General features: G+C 44.7%; 2 protein-coding genes across 2 annotated transcripts in view; both read right to left on the reverse strand.

Moving 5' to 3' along the window:
- INSR (insulin receptor) overlaps positions 1 to 9,789 on the reverse strand; it is a 55,334-nt gene extending 45,545 nt beyond the window's left edge. The window contains exons 1-2 of the mRNA XM_032203600.1: positions 9,694 to 9,789; positions 997 to 1,548 (exon numbers count right to left, since the gene is read on the reverse strand). Coding sequence (XP_032059491.1) covers positions 997 to 1,548; positions 9,694 to 9,781 — 640 coding nt within the window. The 5' untranslated portion in view covers positions 9,782 to 9,789. The remainder of the gene's footprint in view (positions 1 to 996; positions 1,549 to 9,693) is intronic.
- A 7,336-nt stretch (positions 9,790 to 17,125) lies between these two features.
- USE1 (unconventional SNARE in the ER 1) lies at positions 17,126 to 22,563 on the reverse strand. Its single transcript, XM_032203791.1, has 8 exons — positions 22,436 to 22,563; positions 22,159 to 22,208; positions 21,584 to 21,662; positions 20,923 to 21,075; positions 20,667 to 20,685; positions 20,077 to 20,107; positions 19,674 to 19,836; positions 17,126 to 19,179 (listed from the first exon to the last, which is right to left on the reverse strand). Exons 1-8 carry the CDS (start codon positions 22,535 to 22,537, stop codon positions 18,997 to 18,999), a joined length of 780 nt encoding a protein of 259 aa, XP_032059682.1. The 5' UTR covers positions 22,538 to 22,563; the 3' UTR covers positions 17,126 to 18,996.
- Positions 22,564 to 22,876: the final 313 nt, after the last annotated feature.

The raw sequence follows: 22,876 nt of genomic DNA on the forward strand, positions 1-22,876 counted from the left end.
TCCGGCAATAAAAAATAACCACTTTCTTTAAAAGGAAGCTAGACAATTTGGGGTGAGGAGTAGCAGAGGGGAAACCACATTAATTTCATTAGCGTATGCATACTGCTAGGAATTCCTTCTCAAATTTGGCACTTAGCACTCAGAGTTGCCCTTTAAAGCTTGGCAAGAAATGCTCTCCAGCCCGCAAGTTTCCTAATTTCGTCTTAGGACACACTGCTTCATTTGGATGCACTACCTCCAAGACAGACAGCTCTGAATGTGTCAGTTTTACCTCAATTCACTTTGCTCCCCGTCAGTCATAACATAAATCAAAGCAAATATATAATTAAAACTAAACTTAAGGTCGGCTCCAAGCTTGGAAAAAACAAATCTGTATGAAATTAAAAGCAACCCTAACACAGTTTCAGACCTGGGGTTCAGGGGTTAGGACAGCAGCTGCCTTTCTGAACACACCTCTCTCTCTGAACCAAAACCCGAGCCTGAAAGTGCGATTCCTTCTCCCTCCCCAGGACTCCTGCAATGGGCAGGCACTGCCTAGGACCTCTCTTTTTCCTCCTTTTCCTTTTCTTCCAGTCCGATTTGGCTTCCAGCTTCTCACTGTGTGCAAACACTGCTCACCCATCCACCTATCTTGCACATTTTATGACCGGATGGTTTCAGTAAAAATATAATTGCACTCTTCCGGAGTCAGGTTTATTCCTGAAAGACCTTTCCTGCTGCTTTGTTTCCGTCTTTCAATCAACCTGGACTTTTAATCCCATAGCCAAGCCCCAGAAGTACTAATACCACTAACCAGTACACAAGATAACAGCTATACTCACAGCACACTGAACCGGGGAGCTCTAGGCAGTCCCTGACTTTCTAGAGAAACGAAACACAGCATTTTTGGACACACTATTCACACAGGTGATTAACAGCTGACGTCTCAGCTCCCAGACAGATCTGAGAGGTTAAAACCCATGCTGAGAGCAACCACTCACCGCCCCGCAGACCCACCTCTCTGGCAGCGGTCGTGGGTCCAGCAGCGCTCGATGAAGATGCCGTTGATCACGGTGGGCGGGCAGTTGCTTTTCCCTTTCACAGTGCCCGGACACACATCTCCACACTCTTCTTTGTCATCCTTGTTGGCGACGATGTAGTTGTCTTCTACAGAATCCAAAATCCTCGACCAGTCGATGGTGGACAAGTAGCACAATTCGTTGTTCTTCTCGATCCGCACGGCGCCTCGAGTGATGTTCATCAGGTTGTAGAGGCCGATCTCCTTCAGGTGAACCATCTCAAAAATGACGAGCGCGTAGTTAAAGAACAGATGGGTTCCTCGAATCACAGTGAGGTTGGGGAAGAGTCCCTTTAAGCTCTCCAGGCCGTAGACGCGAAAAAGCAGCAAGTAGTCTGTAATCATAGTCAGTTTGGGAAAGCTGAGCTCACGGAAATCTTCAGGCTTGGTTTTAAACATCAGCAATATTTGCAAGTGGCCCTCGATCACAGTGCAGTTCTCAAGCATGTTCAGCCGGGTCAGATTGTTGCGAATGTCCATGCTTCTGCATACTGGAAGGCAAAGAACAACGCTATTTACTTATTTAAAAAAAAAAAACAGTTTTCCAAATACACCCATTTTTCCAACCGTGCCATAATATATCGCTATGTTCAGAACACACAGCCAGGGCCTTTTCAATAAAAGCACGCTTCGAGCGTTAAGAAATACACTGTTGGGAACGCTCCCTGGTATAGGGTTACAAAATATGAACTGAAAGAGTATTTCATAATTTTTTTCTGCCATCTTGAGCTGCTGGATATTACCCCTATCACGACCGGAGCGGCAACAGCAGCCCGCAGACGTCATTCAGCGTTTACAAAGTAAGAGGTGTCCATGCAACAGAGTCTGTTTTCTTTAGATAGTTGCCAGCGACACACCTACCTCATCCCAGATTGTGCAATTAATGCCACTGGATTAGAGGGAGTAATTTAGAATGGTTGCAGGGAGGGAAGAGATAGGAAAAGAAGAATGGGGAGGAAATGGCAGTGCTTGGGAAGGGAAAAAACTGGAAATCCACATGGAAGATGCAGCCTCGGCTCTCGCCCAGACTTTGCTGATGAGTAATTTACTACACCAGAAATTTGTGCCCCGAGCATTCTTTTCAGGTTAGGCGTTTTGTTGTTGGGTTAGGGTTTTTTTTGTTATTATTTTCTAAAGGTTGCAAATCTCCCTGCCTCGGCTACCTGGACAGTTTGTTGAGCAGAACCAGTAACCCAAAGAACCGGCAGAGCAAACAAGGATACGAAGCCTGGGTTAGAAGGGAAACAGAGTAACACGAACCCAGGCAGCAGCAAAAAGTTGGGAAGAAGGAAACAAGTCTGAATGGGGAAAATTTGAATTCTAATTACAGGTAAGGAAATCTAGAGCACCATGTCCACACAACACAATGAAAACCCCAGCGATAACCCTTTAGAAAAACAAATTTCATAAAAGATACAGCTAGCCCTTAACGCTCTGGGAGAACATCAGAGGAAAGGGAAGCCTGTCTGGTGATACAAGCATGCAAGACAACCACTTCTACCTGCCCAGGTGGAAATATTTAATTTTAAGACTGCATCCACTTTAGGAGTCCTCTTTTGATTACAGCAGAGACTTGCCCCCGCGCACACACACACTCCCCTTTGGAGTTAAAAGCCCAGCACATTTACTTTTCTTTGTCACTATGTATAAAATTAAACTTCAAGAACACACTCAGCAATAATCAGGGCTTCCAGAATTAACATATGCCCAGATGTTTGATGGTTACAATCGCCTGACTCCTCCCGGCTGTACAAAGACCACTGCTGTGCGGGTTAAAAATAAATTCTATGCAAACGTCTTAATGATTATTCAGAAATCTGCTCCACTGCAATAAAAAATAAAACTGGCAGCACTAATATAGGATCCGGAGCAATGTTATTGCCCAATAGGATTTTTGGCACCGTATCCAAGTCGTTTCACAAATTTCTTTCTGGAAGAAATAGCTAATGCACACTGCACCAGGGATCGCGGGTGTTCCTAAGGTGGGGAAGGAAATCTGAAGACCACATAGGAGCAAGAAACACCGCAGAAAAATGGGAAGCAAACCAGAAAGCTCGTTGTCCATCCCAGGCAGGGGATCAGAGAACTGGGGGAGCAATAGCTTTGGTTTAAGGAAGGTTTCTTGTTATTTAATTTAATCAATTTTGACGAGTATCTCCAAGGGAGGGGGCGTGCAACACGGCCCCATCACCTGGGCCTTTCTGCAAGAGCTGCAAACCTCCAAGTTACACGTCTGAGGCTCAGATCAAGAAGCAAATAAATTGTCAGCCCTGATGGGGGAAGGAAAAACCTCAAAGAAATGCCATCAGCGTAAGGAGGATTTTTTTTTTTTTTTTTTTTAGTAACAAGTAAAATCAGCACATTCGTATGTTATTCCAAACTTAAGCTGCCTATGCTGGGAAGCAATTAGCTGCTTTGCAGCTTCTAACGAGCTCCTGACATTCAATCAAGAAGGAGCAATTGGTGGGAGCATAATCACTGCTGATCAACTGGTGCCAAATGGAAAAGCTTCAACAAATCTAAAGCTGTGCAGAAGGACAGAATAATTCCCAGCCACACACAGACTGGGAAGGAGAGAAGGTTTGGGGACTTCTCCCTGGGTTGTTTCTTACTGAAAGGCTTGCGTGTTTCATTGCCCAGGAGAATATATTCTATTAAGGTCAAAAATTTTAATCAAGAACGCATATATATTTTAAATCACTCCCAAAAAAATCCTGCGTCTATGCCAGTAGCTTCTTCAGGAAAGGACCAATAACACTCAAAAACATTGAAATTCAATGTACAAGTGACCAATGGAGCTGGAACTATCTGGTAATGCAAAATCCACCTCCTTGTTTCTTAATTACTGCTTGCCAAGCACAGAGGTGAAATAACAGCAAGCTGACCGAGGTGGAACCCAAGAGCAATTGCTCCATCACAGACCTCGCAGAAATGGACAGGCCAAAAAGATACAGCTCAACCCTGCAGCCGAAGAATTACTTTTGAGAGTAAAAGCTCCAGGCTTTTATCATGGCTTAAGGCCACAAAAAGCACCTACACACTACATGTAGTCACCCGAGTCTTTCATCATCATTCTGAGGGGAATTGGGTAAGTCACCAGACACCGGCCCTGCCCCAGGCACTCAGCCCCCAGCATGGAGAAGGAAAGAAAAGAAAGCAGCTCAAAGGCTTTCCTCCCTCCTCCAAAAACATGATTTAGACACCCATGCAGGGTACAAACCACCCTCACCTGCAGCGTTCCCCCCCACTGCAGCTTGCAGAGAAGGCAGCCAAAGGCTGAGACAGACAAATATTTTCACGAAGTGTGTGAAAGCAAAAAATTTAGCTGAAGCTAAATCTAAAAAGAGGCAGGTGATGCTTGTGGGTAAACAGCAAAGCATTTTGAAGAGTTAATTAATTGTATAGATCTACTGGAGCTGGAAGTACACATCCACAGTCCATCAGCTCACTTGGCTTTTTAGAACTATTTTTGTATTTTGGGCCAATTCTCAACTCTCACACAGAGAGCATTATTTGTGAGCAGTGCTGCCAGCACAGACCAGACAGGAGATTCCACACGCCCTGGCAAACCAGGATGTGACCCGAGTTCTTCAAACTCTGCTGCTTTCAAACCTGAGCAATAGCATGTCATAAACCTGTATGTTTTCTGCGGGCCTTAAGGGGTTCCAGCACCAGGAGCTTCTGCCCAAGCCCTTTTCATGGAAGGAGATGTCAAACACTGCAACGTTAGCCTGGCAGAGAAACTTAAAAGGAATTTCAATCAAACCACATGCTCGTTTCCGAAACAAACAATTGAATAAAAGGCTACTATGATTGGAAATGTACAAAGATTCAGGGGCTTTATCCAGCTTTTTCCACATTCAGAGAAAATTACATTTAAGAATTATTTTTCGTTATCTACTTCAGTTTAGTTTTTAAGTGATAAGTATCACCACAGAAGCTGAACCTCATTTTTAATTCCTCGGGCATCGAGGAGAAGGAGTTACACCTATCTGAAACAAACCCTGCTTTTCTGCTGCGGGGTCCTCGATCTTTTCCTGCTCTTGAATTCTGTTCAGCAGTTTGCATCTTCTGCTCATGCAGCAGCTGCTGAAGTCGCCCATAAATTTATCGTTACCAAGACAACGAGAAGCAGTTTTAAGCAAAGTAGTAAGTGGCTTTCCACAGCCTCTCTCAATAGTATTTCTTCTGCAGGGGCAGGGGGATTAGTCAGTGATTCAGTACAAAGGCTAGTCAGGTGCGATCCCGGGAGAGCAAAGTTGAGGAGTCAATTGTAAGGCAGACAACCTGGGTCCAAAAAATACAGAAATCAGCAAAATAACTATCTCAGTCTGATTCCCTAATAGTAGGCCCAATGCTATTCCTGTTCAAGCTACTGGCAAAAGCCCTGCTAACACAGATTCCTGCGTTTCAGCAGAAACAGGCTCCGCGTCCAGCAGCACAGCACGACACTGCCAGAGAAGAAAAACTCCTCCATCCCTAGCTACTAAGCTATTCAAAGGAACTTAAAAAACAATAATAACAATAAAAAAAAAAATCATTATAGACACGTTTCATCAGATCCCCAAGAAAAAAGTTGCAAGGTGTTTTTTTTTTTTTTTTATTTTTTTAATAAAAATAAAAAATCCTGGGATGCCAACCAAGCCTCTCGAACAAACTAGTTTGGTAGCAACCTTCAAGCGCTGAATGAAGAAAGGAGATCTGATGTCAGAGGTTACTTCTGGAGATACAGTCTAACCGAGGGAATAGCTGGAACTTAAGCCTTGTTTATAGTAAACTAGCTGGATACCAGACCTTAATGATTCACTGCTTTAGAGCTCTGGCTCTTGAACAATCGAGGCCAGCATGATGTAGGATTACACAGAAGGAACATAAACCATTTAAGATAACCATTAGTTAATTGCGCGTTTTAGAGTGTTCACTACCGACGTGAATAAAGGAATCATTTAGGAAAAATTGCACTCGCCGATTAAATCAAAAACTTGGTGATTCTATATAATGCTAACTTGTACACAGAAGGCATTAGGAAACTGGGAAATGGGCTTTTAGGTGTTTCTTAGGATAATTGAGACATGAAAGAATCCTGTTAAGGGACGGGACAGAAGAAAGGACCACAAGCCAGCTTCTAGCCTAGTGCAGTAATAGTTTAACAAACAGGAGCTATCTATTAGCAAAACATTTGTTTTTGAGCTTTGGTTTTGCACCTCAGTCACTTGGATCTGAGCAACGAAGCAAATTCAGAAATGCACTCAAAAGTGAGTTTGTTTATGAACCTGCAGCCTGCTCGGATAACATCTCGGGTGGCTGTTATCTTTCACTACGCAAGCCAGTGTTCCTGAACTAAGGGCCAGCCTGTCACGGAGCTTGCTTTCTTTAATGCCAAAAGCATACATAACCTCCCAGTCTGCCTCTAACGCCCGGTTTACTACAACATCACACTCTCCACATTCAAATCAAAACATCAGGGGAAAACAAGGCTCGTGCTGCTGTGTTTTTCCAAGCAAAGATACTGGAAGGGGTGGTGCTGGAACGACAGCATCCCGGGACCACAGGAGATCCATCAGAGCAATGAGCAGAGGTCACTGCCAGCAGATTTGGGGATTCGGTTGTCAACATTAAGATAAGTTATGTTCCACAAAACAGCCACCCCAAAATCGATCAGAAAGCCTGTGGGTTTTTTGTAGGCTATTCAGAATGAATGCACTGCTTCTCTAAAATAGCAAGGGCACACGCTGGGATGGTTGGTGGACACGGTCACTGCCTGCTTCTGACACTGCCCTGCTGCAGTCACTCTTCCTACTTTAAACCCCCTGGAGCGACATTTCACTCTAGACCGAGTCTCTCAACGTTAAAACGTAAGAGACCAGCTTCTTAATGAGTTTAGGAGCAGAAAAAAAGAACCCCAAATGAATCAGAATTAACAACACCGAGGAAAATAACATTAAAAGGCTATTACTAAAGGAAAAAAAAAATGGAATTAGTCCCACCTAACATCAGCACAGAGAGCTCAGACAGATTCCTAACTCCCACCACCAGCAACAGCGTGCAAGTACAGCGACCAGCTTCAGGTGAAGAGCTTAGAAGAGGAGGAAGCATACTCTAACCTCTAGTGACTGTATTGATTAGCTTTCTACTAATTTCAAAAGGAGCCCAACGCATATTGCTCCTTTGATAGATGCCTGAGACCAGGTGAGGTGAATCCCACCCTGAATACCACAACTAATGAACTGCCGTGTGAGTCACGCATGAGATTTATTTCAAGAAGCTGCATTATGTTTACACAGTGATAAAGAAAAAATAAAAAGCCAAACCTGCTTTTCTTAACTAAAAATGTGTGCATCTTCACGCTGTGAGCAGGTCTGGTCTCCTTTCCTTAACCCTTGCTTCTCCTCCTCTCAACCACATCTGAACCCAACTAAACCAAATGTAAAAGAGGAAGAGAGCGCACACACACAGGATTCCCAAACACATGAAAACTGGGGATGGGTTAAGGAGGAAAACCTTCAGCATCTCCATCAAAAGACAGCTTCAAGGGTGAATAAACCCTCCATCCAGCTTGCCTGCTCAACACACCATACGCTGCTTTTGCCCTGGCTCTTAGCAGATGTGAGACGAATGCTAGCATTGTCTGCAACAAGTAAAGGGAAGAAAAAGACACGTGGCACAAGAAATATCATGGTTAGGCTCAGAGCTCAGGGAATATTGTCACTGGAGAGCAGTGTTATCATGGGGCACGCTTGTACTGAATGCAGGACGCAAATCTCCAAGAAAGCAGACTTCATTAGTCCCGTTGCTCAGGGAACAACTTGTTTGCTTATGCAACTATTGTGCATGCATTTACCCTTCCAGCCACTCTGATGCAGGCCTCCACGTTAGCGTGTTGTTTTCAATCCACGCTGTGGTGCTGTGTGATCTAATCATTCTCAGAAAATGGAGTCAAACATCAAAGTAGCTGAAAACCTTTTGAATTCAGGAACTTACTGTCCAAACAGCCTCTAAGATACTTTGAAAAGTGTCTGCGTTGTATGAATGATACACAAATATTCCACCCCGGATGCTGCTTTTATGTCCTGTACATCGCTGCTGTCTCTCCATCCATAAATTGTAGAGCGTATTTTCCTACCACACAGATGAAGCAGCTATGATCGTATTCACTCTTGCAACCAAAGAGGCAGAATACGCTTTTAAGCACGTAAGTAAATAAATAAATAAAAAGCTTCAGCGTGGTGGTAATAATAATGTTTTCAAATTAGGAACTGCTGGACTAAAGTTGTGTATGGATTTATTATTAGTGCTATATGTCAACTACCTTCTCCATTCCTCTGTCGGTGATGGGCGGGTTTGTACATGCTTGCCAGCTATAACTTACCCTCCCTAGTTAAAAACATATCCGCAGTCTCTTTTAAAGGCTTCTAATGTAACAGCGTTGTATGAGGTCGGAATTAGGTGTTTTTGAAATACGTGACTTGTCAGATTGCTGCAAAAAACGAGGCTGTCTCAAAGGTACACCCTGCTTTATTCCCTCAGTATCACCCCCGTTTTAAAAATGCCCAGGATTGTCTCGTCTGCACTTGATGCAATTCTCTTGCTGTGGCCTTTTCTGATGGGGAAGCTAACAGGTAGACTACGGGATGCGCTACAGGATTGACAATTTGAGCATCTAGTTAGTTCTCTTCAAATAAATATGTTCCTTACATTAAAAAAAAATAAATGCAACTGTAATCATTGACATTAAAACCTTCGACTAGAGCAGTTTCTTAAGGAAGTTTATTCAATATTACCCATCAAAAGCAGTTCCTAAGGCTTAAACTCACATCAGCCATTAATTTCACGAGCTCGCCACCTCCAATTCACCACCTTTAGATCCCTACCTCGCATTCTACAAGTCGCTGTTTAAGCACAGATCCCTACCTTCGAGCTTTATCCCCCTTTAATACCCGCGGCTTTGGAAGATTACCTACAAGTATTCCTGCGGTTAATGACAAACCCTCCCGACTCGAAGCCTCGCCACGCTACGAACCTCTTGAAACTGGAGCTCGTTTTCAAACCAGCCTTAAAACAGAAGCGTCAGGGAGCCCCAAACAGCCTCTTGTACCCCAACAGAAACCGGGGAGGCCCTGATAGAGGAGGGCAGCCCGGGCAGGGGCAGCACCCTGACCCCCTGGGCGTGTGGAGAAGCAGCCGAGCGGCGTGCCCGTGAGTAAACACCGCGGCAACCCGGGCACCCAGCGGGGGCCCCAAGCCCTTCCAGCCTCCGTCCTGCCCTCCCCGCTCCAATCTCGACCTCCTCCGAGCCGCCCCCTACCCCACTCGCGGCCCCTCGGCAATTTGGGACCGAACCTCCCCACACACACACCCCACAGCGAGCCCTGAAGGTCACCCGAGCCGCTCCCGGGGTGAGGAGAGCTCCGGGCCCCTCCGGCACCACAGGGACCCGCAGGCCCCAACCGAGCCTTCCCCGGGGCCGCCGTCCCCACCGCCGCGGCCTGGGCTCGGCGGCGCTCGCCAGGTCCAAAGGGTGCAGGCGGCGGGGACCCGCCCGCCCCCTCACGGCGCCGGTGCGCCCCCCCCCCCCAAACCCTACCGCCCGTTTAGGCCTCGCCCCCCCCCACACACACCCCGGCTCCCCTACTCACTCTCCCCGCGGCCTCGGCCGCAGCAGGCCGCCAGCAGCAGCACCACGGCCCCGGCCAGCGCCGCCGCCGCTGCTCGTCTCGGTGCCATGCCCGCGTCCCTGCGGCCGCCGCGGCTCGGCGCGTCCCGGCTGGGGCGAATCAGAGGCCGCGGGGCGGGCGCGGGGGCCGGGCCGGGCTTCGCATCGTCGGTGAGGGACCCGCTGAGGGCCTCACCCCCCCCCCCACCCCTCTTCCACCCACCCTCCTCCCTCTTCTTTTCCTTCTCCTTCTTTAATAGCCGCCGGCTGAGGGAAACGGGGCGGCCCCGTGCTCCTCCCCGCCGGCCCCCGGTGAGGCGTGAGGCCGCCGCCGCCTCGCAGCGCAGGCCGGGCTGGCGGCTGCCTGCTTGCCCTGGCCGGTAAACAAGGGGCTGCCCCCGTCAGCTGGGAGAGGAGAGGAGAGGAGCGGGGCGGCGGCAAAGGGCGGCGCAGAGCCGGGGCCGGGGCCGGGGGAGGAGCGGAGGAGGCGGCGGCGGCGGCTTCCACCTGCCGGGCCGCGGCGCTGAGGGAACGGGGACCGGGGACGGTCCTTTTTCAAGAGGAAAAGAGGCCGATTTTGGGGGGGTTAGGGGTAAAGATTAGGCTGGGTTTGGGCCGGGTGGTGTTGTGTGAGGGCAGGAGGGCCAGCGCTGAGGAGCTATGTCAGCCCCTTTCTCCAGGGGGATGCAGCGTCTGATGCGTTTTCCTCTTTTTTTATTTTATTTTTTATTATTTTTTTTAGTCCTCTGCGCTTTGTAGTTGCACTAAGCCATTACACTACGGTTCCTGGCAACTTCCAGTAATTTCACCTGGCGCTTGCTTTCACCCACTTCTGGGAGATAGAGTTACATAAACTGCAGGAATAAAGCTTTTTTTTCATTCCAAAACACTTAGTAAATACAGTCGTCTTCCCAATCTTTGCCACACCATCAGCTTTCAACAAACCCCACTTCTGTATTGCATTTCTTGCTCATTAATGGACCATGTGGCAGGCCACGGGTGAGCGGAGCACCAGAACTCTGCCTTGGCTCCATTTTCTGGACACCAAACTGCTTTAAAAGAGTTTGCATCGTTTTAAATATTTGTGTTCCTTTGCCATTTAAAGGATTGCCGCAGTTGCCACAGGGATATTGCATAGTTGTGAATGGGAGGAGGAATGGGCTATGAAATCACAGCTATTTTAGCCGAGCTCACGCTGACATTCTTTGAGGTTTCCCAGTTGGATGGGACAAGGTCAGGGGCCTGATTCTACTGAATCACTTCAGCGTAAACAATATCAACTGTGATGGTACCTGCGTAGCAATAACTGCATCTTACCCTTTGCAAAGTATTTAAATGCTTAGATGAAAGGGCCCAGTTTAAGTGGGGATGCCTTCTCTTGTGATTGTTATAGCAAGAGACGATGTGTATCTGCACAGCACGTTAGCTGTTGATCGAGCCTGTTGGTGTGGGGCAACTGCCATCATGGGAACACATTTTCCTGTTGCCATTTTCTCAAATGTTCCCTTCTACTTACAACTCACAGGTGCAGGGGAGACTCAGAACTTAACTCACTTCTCTAAAGAGTGCTCCAGGAAGTAAGGACAGCAAAGGAATGGAAACAGACACCAAAACTATACGTTCTGTGCTTGCAAATCAACCTGCCTTATGACTATAGACTTTGCATAAAGCAGAGAGAGCCAAACATCAACGAGACAGTTTGGGCTATGTGGAATTTATAATGTGACTGTAATAGCAACCTACTTTTGCTTACTCACTTATGTTCTCATTGCCTTTCATGTAATAATGATATCAGCTTACAGATTGGCACAGGAGGATTAAAGGCTACAGATTTATTATCTTTTGCTAAAATACTATTTTTAGTTTCTAATTACTGATTAAGAACATCAGCGTGCAATCTTTCCAGCATCTTTCCCATACAGTCACTGCTACATATTCATCATGCTACAGTACACTAGTTTTGCAATCAGATAAACCAACAGTAGCAATGTGGGCTCTAGGAAACTAAGCCAGCACCTGTTTGGTATTTTTTTTCTAATAGCTACAGTTCGTGATCTTCTCTAACTTCCAATTTCAGAAACTCTACTAAAAATCACAAGTTTGATATATTAAATACAACTCCTTTCTTAAACAACATTAAGAGTTCTTTCTCCCCACCACATATATGTTTTAGTTAAATAACTTATAAATAAGCAGTGAGAAATGCCTAAGAACTGTGACAAACTTTTGGGGATTCATTTCTGAATCAGCCTAAGAAAATAACTACATAAAGTCTTCACAGAACCACACTATCTCTCTACTAGACCCCACTAAGACTATTTTTGTCAGTTCCTTACTTAAATAAATCTAAATCTCTGGCTAGAGAAGCCAAAGAACATGGGTATGGAACTTGGAAATAATATTGTCTTTTCTGACCTTCAACATTTTTTGATACAGGGAGAGATCTACAATTACAATACCGGAACAGTGTGCACTTGCATGAGGTAAAAAAATATTTTTTGGAGGACAAAATTTACAAAAATGTACAGAGTATTAGCCAGGTTACTATTTGTGTCTATGGGAATCCCCAGTGCATTTGGAAGGCGGTCTTTTCCCTTTTACGCTATTTAGAAAATCAGTGTAACAAAATTTGTATGGTACTTTCAGAGATGGAACCCAAAATGTCCCCCGTTGTAGTGTTTTCCTGAAAAACATACTTTTTTTTTTTTTTTTTTCTTTTTGCCTTCTTTGGAATTTCAGCTGAGATAATATATAATAAACATCTTGAAATACTGTACAGTGTGAAAGCAGTACATCATGAGATAATGCTGTAAATTTACAGGCCCCATCGAAAGCCTTGTTTCTTTTGAAATCCCCCCAAAAAACTGTCCCATTATTCATCTTTGCTCTACAGTTACTTCACAGCTGCCACGAATCACAGGACAGACTAAAGATACAAACAAAGCAGATAAATAGCAAAATACAGCTGTATGCCTAGCATCGCCTTTCACAAAGGTGCGCAATGTCTGCAGGGTCAGCGACCTCCAAACCACGGCCTTCAACGCTTAAAAAAAAAAATGCAGGCCCTTATCCTTTGCTTATTAACAAATTAACAGGAATACAATAGTCAAGGGCTATGGGCATGCGGTTATCATGCACAACACTTGTTTCAGATTGTTATTTTAACATGACACATCTGGTACAGCCTCAAGTACAGAAGTACTTTGACGTATATTGTTGTCCCTCATCCCCCACCTATGCGTCTTCTCCTCTCCCTCCCCCCAAAAATCGTGCCAAACCTTGAACTAGTTTTTGTTTTTGCATTCTACATGCATGGTTTACGGCAGCCCACAGAGGCTGAAAACAATCTTTCCGCAGCCGTGTCCCAAGCTTCCTTTTCTGAGACTGCAGAGTTGGAAGTCATGCCACTCTGCCCTCTGAATGCCTCCCTGTCAAACCAGCCCAACTGTGCTGACATTCTAACCAGATCCCAGCCCCTCCGGATCAATGCTGCTAGGGCTTGAAGTCCTTGGAAGCTCGCCCCAGGCAGTAACATCCCTAGAAAAGGAACCACTTTTGCACGAGTGAGCTGGCTTGCATTGAGTATGGAAGATGACTTCATCATAAACTGGCTCAGCCTCACTCCCAACCTTCTGAGAGGGCCGAGACTGCTTGCCTTATCCCCATCCCCACGTAGCTTTCCTCTGTTCACGTTAACAAAGCTGAGGACGAGCTGTTTAGGCACCAACAGCCCAGTTCTTCAAAGCCTTATCTCCAGGGCCTGCTGTCTGCAGCAGCGCGGACGTACCCAATGCAACAGCCTTTGCATGCTGCCCTTGGAGCTCTGTCACATCCTTGTATTGGCAACTACATGTGGAGAGATAACACAGCTTGGCTTCCAGATCACCGAGATACTGAGCTGGCCGAAAGCTCGATGGCCTGAAAATGAAACGTCTTTTTCTCATGAAACTCACACCGGAACCAAACACTGCAGACGTCTGTGTTTGGGCGAACTGGCTTTTTGTTTTTGTTTTAGCCAAACAAGAGTACTTAAAGTTCCATGCTAATTAGTCAGTTTATGAATATTCAAGGAACACAAAGCCTTCCACCCAAAAGGACTTACAAGAAGGTACCTTGGTAGTAATGCTGTTTTAAGAACAAAAGAGCTGGAAACTAGTTCAGTGACCCAAAGCCTAGCAGCAAGCCAGAAGGCAGAACTGAGAGTCAGGATTATCACTTTCTGCTTCATTCACCATTCAGTGTTTCTTACAAACAGGTTCCAATTACCTAGGTGAATAGTTACCCACAGAAGTTAGGGAAGAAAAGGGGTCCACTTAGAATCCAGCTAAGGTTGCCGGATTTTTATCGAGTAAAATTGATTTGCCAGGCTTACTTCCCTGCTCACAAGTTTCTCACCATGCAGCGTACACATTATTCAGCCTCCTGTCCTTTGAAGATGCAGAAGAGCTGCTGTTGAAGCCAACAATAGCTAAGTCTCTGCATCACTGGCAGGATGTCGCTGTAAAGGTTACAGAATTGACTTCTAAGTGACTAGCCCAAAAGCTGAGAATACAGGAGAGCTGACCTTGGAAAATTTATCTCATCCTGTTTAGAGTCACACAGAACTATTTGCCAAATCTCCTAATATAAAATATTTCACGTCATGGATTGACAAAGTTCCTTTCTTACCCTTCCTTCCGTCCACACCAAATCCGATAAGTGAACGCTCTCTTCTCGATGGGAGAAAGCTCAGAGGATGAAGGTCCGGTCACTTTACGTGCTAAGGACAGAAGTCCCTTTTTTTTTTTAACGCTGAAACAGGAAACTCTGTCAGATCCTTCTGGACAATTCTATTGTTATATTAGCAAATACAACCTTTGCTTAAGGTGAAAGTGGCAGAGGGCATCTCTGCCACATCAGTTCAAAGGAACTGGAGATGAAAGAGGCAAAGGAAATCGCAGCACTCCATGGCCTTCTGCAACGCTGCCCTGTTTTATCCTCAGTTTTCATCCAGTCTGAATTTTGGATGTCACAGAAGCAGATGCGATATTCAACTTGCTTTCCATTCCTTGTCAGAAAGTTTTCATTTTGATTCAGCATCAAAGTATTCGACTAGATTTTTCTTTACTAGTACAACCACAAGTCAGTGCTGGTAACCTGCGTGTAACGAGCCCAGCTGCCTAGCAGCTGGCTGCCCAGCTGGCCTTCACCTCCCTCTGGCCTCGCCATCATTCTTTCCTACAACTCCTCACAGCACACCTAAGCCAACCCCGCATCCAGTTTGCACAACTTACACCACTGCTGCCAGGCATGCTGTTCTCTATCAGCAGCCACGTGCAAATTAGTGGCTGCAGCAGCGTCACTCTCTAATACATAGTATGGGCACGCCGTGCCCCAGGCGACCAACTGGCTACACCAGTTCTAATCTAGACTTCACTTTTTTTTTTTATTAATGCACTTTTTTTTTTTTTTTTTGGCTAATCCACACGTCAAAATTGGAGGGACAGCCCTCTGGGCAGCACAGCAGAGTTCAGCAAACCGTAACTCTATGCTTCACTCTGCTTTATCAAACGTTTTGCATTTTAGACACAGAACTTCGAGTTCCCGTTTTGATAACCAGTTTGTTCTGTAGCTAGGAGACACACCCTTTCTTTGTAAATGTTACAAATCAAGCATATCTAATCCATTATTCACTAGCTGCTGCTGCTTCCCACTTCCATCTCCTATTAGGAGGTAGCGCTCGTGCCAGAAATGTCACAGTGGTCTCATGTGACAGGTGGTATTGATTTAGCTTCGTTGGTTTTTAATGTCACTCCTGTTCAGTGGGAACACACGGTGAGCGCACACCAAGCCGCAGCAATGTGGCAGATCTGGACAAGAGCTATCAGCCAGTCCTGCACTGGGCCGTAGGACTCTGGAATGGCATCAGCACCCTGCTGTAGTCCGAGAGATCTGATTATTATTTTGTGCTCCTATCTGCTATGTTATTATGGTTGAAATTTTTTTTCATGCTTGTAACTATCGATCGTAAGACTTGGATTTTGAGGTTTTGTTTCAGGTTCTTTGCAGAGAGAACAAGAATGGAGGTGACTGGTCCAGTATCACACAATGAGCAGTCACAAACAGACCTTCACCTGCCTACACTCTCCTCTTTTACTAAATGCCCCATTAGCAGAGTAGCTGACAGTTTTAGAAAGCTGCTCACAACCTATCAAGTCTGATGCACAGAAGCTTTGTAAAATAAATTCAAGGAAGCGTATGTGCAAAACAAGCTTAGCGATTACCCAGCCATAGCAACCATTGTATACAGTATTCTGCTCCTACCATTCGTGCATCCTTTCTGACAGCTTATCTACTGTGAAAATCCTTCCAAATTATCAAATCCAGCTGTGTCTGAAGACAGCTTAATCGTATGTATTATATCTAAGAGTCTGTCACCAGGAATGTTTGCCAGAAAAGCTTGGAGTGACCCATAGTTACCGTTGCTGCCAGTCTCAGAGGCACTGCATTCACCAGCCTGACGTGACCCAAGTCTCTAAAACATTATTATTATTTTTTTACTTGCTGCCTGAAAGTAGCTAGTCTGCCAAGAAGCCAACCAAGGCCCAGCCCTATGCCCGATAAACATCTCTCCATTTGGATTTCCCAAGCTTTTGGGAAAGTTAGGCAATTCTCACTTCACAATGTTTGCAACCCTCTGCAAGCCATTTCTATATATAACATTATCCTGTGAGAAGCACATCTGAGCCCCATGCTATGAAACTGAGCTGAGGTCTGAAGTCACAGATTGTACAACCACCACCCATACGTTAGTCAAAAATAAAAAACTATCACTCCATCTACGAAACGTCGCAAAGCCATGAGTGATTGTTTGTTCTAAATACTGCTGGCACAGATCTTCAAAGTGTTTTTGAATTACTATAATTACTAAATGAACTTCAGAAAAGCAAAGGCTGCAACTGCCAATTGACAAAGCAGTCATTGTGTGCAGGCAGATTGCTGGCCACTGAGGCAATTAATCCGTTTGGTTTGCCAGTGCAGAAGGTAACATTCTTCCACTGGGTCAGAGGTAACCAGCAGCTCAGTGCAGTGCTGGAGGCCCTATGCTCAATGGTCATGCGAGATAGCACAAAAGGTGTCAGTAGCTATGGAATTCAATCTCCATTCCCCCAGTTTATCCATCAAAATAACAAACACCTATGAAATGTCAGTGGTCTAAAGTTAAATATATCTCTTTCTGATTTTCTAACATGCTTCTTTGTATAGGAATTGCTGCTGACTTGGAAGGCTAAATGTTTCCTGGGGGCTATCACTGGTAATTCCCTTCCAGCTCAGCTCTTTTCAAATGAACTGCTAATTTAGAAGTGCTAAAAAGTTACGTGGTCAGTAGCAAAATTCAGCTTTAAACTTGTCTGTAATGAAGCACCACATCTTTCGCAAGCTGGAAAAAAACGGTTTATTTCAAGTATTAAAGGGGAAATGTTATAGACAATGATGAAGGATTAATGGTGTATCATTCCACTATCTCACACAAAAAAATTCCAGTTGTGCATTCAACCTCTGCTGTAAAAGAACAGCTCAGCACTGAAATGCCTGCAGGCAAAGTAGTAAACAATTAGAATTCAAAAATAGTTTGGTGACCCAGCATTCACTAACGAAGCACAGTGAAAAGTCAAACATTTCCCAGAAGTTTTTTATGAACTATAAAGTACAAATGTCCATAAATGGATTGCTACAACTATAAATTTCTATTAAGTTCAAGGTAAGTAATAGGCTTCTGGAATGGAATCAGCATTACCACATAGATGAGCAGCTAAAGTGAAAAGCTGTACTTTGCTGTATAATCACTCATTTGGTAATTATAAATATCTGGCATAATAAATTTGAAGCATGCTGTTAAACGAACAAAAATACTTTCCGTAAAATTGTTAATTGTCTTCATTAACACCATGTTTTTGAAAGAAGCAAAGAGCAATTCTGAAACAGTGTGTCCCCTATACTGGGATACATTCAAAGAAGCAGCTGAACTTTCCTAAGAACTCAGATGTGACAAACACAGCTTTTCCTTCACCTTCCTTTTGCCTAGGGCTGCTGTGATGACCAAACAGAAAAGCATAAAATACCCCATCTAGTGGTTATAGACAGCAATCGAAATGGCAAAGGAAGATTTTGGAGTAACAGGCTTGCTTTCTCAATATGAAACACTGTAAAAATGAAAACACCAACATTTTACAGATTGATGCTCCAGGTTTGCTTCTAACTTATCACAAGCTCCTGAAAATTGCTCTTAAACTGATACAGGAAACCTTTCCTGCAAGCTCTAATTTTTTCCAGTATTAAGTTTTCAAAATACTGTCTCTAGTTTATTTCAATCTTTATTTCCTTGTAGTAAGCTCTTAAAAAATACTACAATTGAGAAAAAAACTCTCGACCAGAAGAATTTGTCTCAAATGGTAGTGGCTGTTTCTTTTTTCTTTTATTTCTGTCTTGAAGATACCAGCCTCCCTTGCCTTCCTCTTACAGTGAAAAAATATTTGTACAGGTGAGGCCTATACCATACGGAGAGTACTGTGTGTACTGTTCTACGGTGCCAGGGTCACAATGTTTTCTTGATGCAAGAGCATCAACATAACTGCCACTGAGCGAGAACATTTGTGCATACAAAAAGGGGAGCAAACATTGCGACTGCATGCAAGTTCAGCCCTTCTTCTAAACTGAAGATGACTGCAAAAACAAACATTGATCTGGGAAGAAGGTGAGCCTGAGAATAATTTTACCTGTCGACACTCTCTGAATCCAAGCCAGGCTAGCAACTCAATAGCAGCGTTCTTTTCCTACACCCTACAGCTGTATATGTACACAACCTCGTAATTAAATATCCTGTTGGCAGCAAGATCCTAGTTCAGTACAGTAAAGCTGTAAAAAAAAAATTTAAGACTTCAACTAAGCGTTATTTATATTCCTATTGAGTAAATGCCTTTTACAGGAGTCATAACGTTTGCCACAACCACATTAAAAAGAGAAGACTATCTATCTGAAACTTGTTCAGAGCTCAGTGTAAACTGCTATCTTTATCTCTGTTCTTTCCTCAGTAGGCACTATCAACTAATTAGAAAAAGGAACCAAGTATCCAAACACAGAAAATGCTCCCCGTGGTTTCACTGAATGCACTGACTGCACAAGAAAGGTGCAAGGGTAGGCCCTTGGACAGCCTCCTTCAGGATGTGACAGGTGGTAAGAATTGATTACAGACATTCATCACACCATTCGAGCCTTTCAACTATGCTTGTGGCAGTTTTTTACAAAATCATTTTAGTTTTGGGAAAATTCTGATAAAGAGAATCATACTGATGAATATAAAACAAACTACAATTAACATTATCCATAATAGCCAGTTGACTGATTTCTTTGCATGCTGTTCGAGGCGGTCGGATTCATCCTTGAGCTTCTCAAAGTTCTGGTCTGCCATCCTGAGAGAATGCGATAGTGTCTGGGAGGCAAAGAGAATAAATGGTGTATCAGGTGACGTACACAGGCAATAAAATGCACTAAGCTTGCCCAGGATTTAGATGAAATGCTGCTGGCAAACCTGAATGGTGAGAACTCTTATCATGTGGGGATGACTGTACTACCTGTGACTGAGTTGTAAAAACAAGGTCCTTAACAAATGGATTTAATTTACTTTAAATTGTTCCGGTTTTCAAAGTCAAGTACCAGCAGTTCCAAATATGATATCATTTACGGAAGCTTACCAGCTCCTGCAGTCAAAACCCTTTCAGTTTCAGGCATTCCAATTTGAAAGTTCTCACCACTGCTTCTTACAACACAGAAAAGGTTCAGTTACACTACAGAAGCAGACATACTGCCTGTGAATCTCCCCACTCTAATCTAATCTGGAAGCAAGTTACAGCTATTGTTTTTACTATAGCTGCAGTTTAACCTTCTAGGTTGCAAAAATGAGTTTAGCACCGTAATGTGCGCTACCTGGTTATCTTGTTTTATCACGTTCTGTGCAGCCAGAGTGTTGTTTTTGAGACTGCGAGCCAAACTTAGCATTTCTTCAGCTAACTTCTCCTGCATGTCCTGGTGGTGCTGTAACACAGCATCCAGCTCAATTGCTGACTGCTTCTCATCAGACACAAGGCCTCTGCAAGAGCACAAGGAAAAACAGATCGGAATTTGTACTTTCTTGTGGGTTGTTCTCCCAGTGTTTCCCCAGACTCCGCAACTCTGACAAGACAACAAGAACACGTAAATCAGATGGTCATTATATTTAGGTTTCTACCAACAGGCACTTCACCCAAACAGCAGTGTGTCTGTGATTTAAAAGTCATTGGCAAAGCAGTTCCCAAAGCACCAAGTATCAGAATGAGAAATTTTGACTTACTTCCGCTTCCTTACGTTCAACTCTTCAGAATCTGGAAAACAAGTAAAATTTGTGTTTTGGCATACTATAAAATCCCATGTAATCATCGGCTGAAGAAACAAGTTCTCTGTGAGGGATTTTCAGATGTTCAAAGATTTAATCCCACTTGACCCTCTATGCCAGGGAATATGGATTTCAAATGCCTACCTGCTTTCCACAGGGAAAAGAGAACTCATAAGATCACACGTTTGGTTGAGAGAGGAAAAAAAACACAGATGAATCATATCCCTGAGGGCATGGTTTAAGCCCGTGTGTTCTTTTTCTTGGTGTTCTCTTTCAGGACACGTTAGATTGGCCTAGTTCCAGCCACTGTAACAGTAGCTATGGAAACCACAAATTAATTCCTACCGGTTCCCTAGATGAATAACATGGCTGTATGTTTCAGAGGAATTAAACACCACCTACTCTGAGCTGCTATGGTCATGTGATTTATGTAGACCAGAAGAGAACAGGGGCAACAGTAAACATAAACTGTTCTTTCTAATGCTACAATTCTTTCCCTGTAAGACTCAGGTCAACTAAAGTTAGAGAGAACAAGAGATTAAACTTACCACTGATAGCCAAGGGATCCTAGAAAGCAGAAAGAGAAACAAAACACAGATTACAGTGGGCAAGTGAAAATGCTTGTAATGTATTCAAAGACCTCCAGGGGCAGCACAGTGCCTGTGCCCGAACCTAAAAAAAAAAAAAAAATAGTGACTCCCCACCCAGCCTAGGACACACTGGAGGCACAGCCACCAAAGGCAGCTGAATGCAACAAGAAAATCTATAAACTGGCAGGAAAGAAGCAGCAGCACCAAAACATACTGTACCAAGCAGCTCACTCCTCATCTTGCCTGTGCAACGAGCTTTTGTCTGCAGATGAACCGTTTTGGTAGCTGGGGTTCTCTCTTTGGTCGTTGTAGGTGTACGCCCAGGGGCCAAGAACTGATTTGCCAGTGCCTTTTCAGTTGATGAACTCTATAATTAAGAAGAAACAACGAAAAAAAGTCACAAACATCACATCCTGCAGTGTGAGGCCACCTGGATATGCGACCAACATATTGAGGAAGCATTTCCACAGCTGCTTCACACAAAACAGTGAAGTCAATGTGAACAACAGCACTGACAGTATCAGCTTATTGGCATTTCGTAGCTCTCCAGATCCACACGGTACTGTACAAGAGGAATGAGGCCTAACAAACAGTACCTGCCCCTAGATTTCACATCAGAGAAGCAGGGAAAATATTGGCAAGATGCATTCTATGTTTTTTGAAAAGTCAGAAAGAAGTTTCAGGATTCATACAATACCACCTTTTAACAAAATACAATATATTAATTCATATTTTATCAGGGACTACCTGATCAGATCTTAAACAAGTGTTATTTTGAGACATAAGATGAAAAGAAACATAGAAACAAGGCAACAAAGAACAAATAGGTGGATAATACTTTTAAAGTCTTTTCAAGCTGAACTAATATATCTTACCAATTTTTCAGCTTCTAGAAGTCCCTTTAGAAAGTCCACTTTGCGAGAGTATTCATTCAGCAGTTCTGGGGCAGGCTTACTATTGGAATTGAAAAAAAAAAAAAACAGTGAACCAATGATAATCAGTAAGCCTCAGTGTTTTCTATTACTTAAGATAACTTTTCAGATTAAACAAACCAGCACATGGTTCTTCAAAGAATAAATAGCCCCAAGCTGGGAACACTCCTACAACCCCCTACGAGTCACCTTTTCCAAGGCACTGTGGATGCTGCTGGCTCAAGCCCACAGCACGCCCAGAGGTGCATGGACACTGTGTGAGGCTGAGACCTGATAATCTTTGAGGTACGTTCCAATCCTTCTATGATTCTACAAAGGAAATGTCTGCAACCATGACAGAGCTGCACAGCTCCTTGTGGTGCTGGGTTGTGCCTGCTGTCCACACACAGTTTCCCCTTAACAGACAGGTATCTCCACAGGGAAGTGTACATATTCCTGGTGCTTGGGGGCTATGTTTGGCTTATAGGTAACAGACTGCTGGCAATACCGGTCACTCAGGTCTTCAAAGTGCATCTCACCTGGACTGCTTCTTCAGCTCTCGGAGCATGTCTTCAAGAGCAGCCACGTACTGCGGAGAAAAAGTTTTTTAATCGTCAGCAATAATGAGATACATTCTGCCTGGCAGAGGCTGCAACACGGCTAAGAGGAAGGCTTAAGTTTTAATGCTATAAAACACCCGCTACCTCAGCTTATTTCGAGTATTACTGCGGGACGAGGGGCTCCCGGGCCGCCCACTTTTCCCGGCCGGCCTCGTCCCGAGGTTCGCTGCCCCTGGACGGCCGGCCCGCGCCTCACCTTCTCCAGCCGCCACTCCTCGGGGTCTCGCCGCTCCGCCGCCAGCGCCTCGCAGCGGCTCAAGAGCCGCATCAGGTTCAGCTCCAGCCGCGTCGCCGCCATGGCGGACCGAGGCCACCGGAAAGCGCCTCAGCGCCGCTCCCCGGAAGGCGGGCGCCATCTTAGGGCGGGGCGGGAGGAGGCGCCATTTTAAGGCGGGGCGCGGGGCGGGGCGGCAAGTTGGAGAGATCTCTGCATGTTTTTATTAAAAAAATAAAAAATAAAAAATCCCACATCTAAACCAAAAAATGTTCCCCACGCAACCACACAAGCCCCTGCTGCTCGGACCTAGTAGGGTGGCATCGAGACAGCGTCCACAGTAGTGCTTTTCCCTCACTACTCTGACCTTTGAGAAGCAGCACCCAGCATCACGGACTTCAGACCAATTCCACAACTCTGTGT

This window comes from Aythya fuligula, chromosome 26 (genome assembly GCF_009819795.1).
Source record: "Aythya fuligula isolate bAytFul2 chromosome 26, bAytFul2.pri, whole genome shotgun sequence".
In the NCBI taxonomy this organism is placed as follows: Eukaryota; Metazoa; Chordata; class Aves; order Anseriformes; family Anatidae; genus Aythya; species Aythya fuligula.

Bases quoted from the DNA above. Each gene is read 5' to 3' on its own strand.
- USE1 (XM_032203791.1), bottom strand. From the start codon at position 22,537: ATGGCGGCGACGCGGCTGGAGCTGAACCTGATGCGGCTCTTGAGCCGC. The intron at 21,076-21,583 runs GTAAGATATATT...TCTTAATTATAG, and splicing joins TTCTAGAAGCTGAAAAATTG to AGTTCATCAACTGAAAAGGC. The intron at 19,837-20,076 runs GTAAGTCAAAAT...GTGCTCTTGCAG, and splicing joins TTGAACGTAAGGAAGCGGAA to AGGCCTTGTGTCTGATGAGA.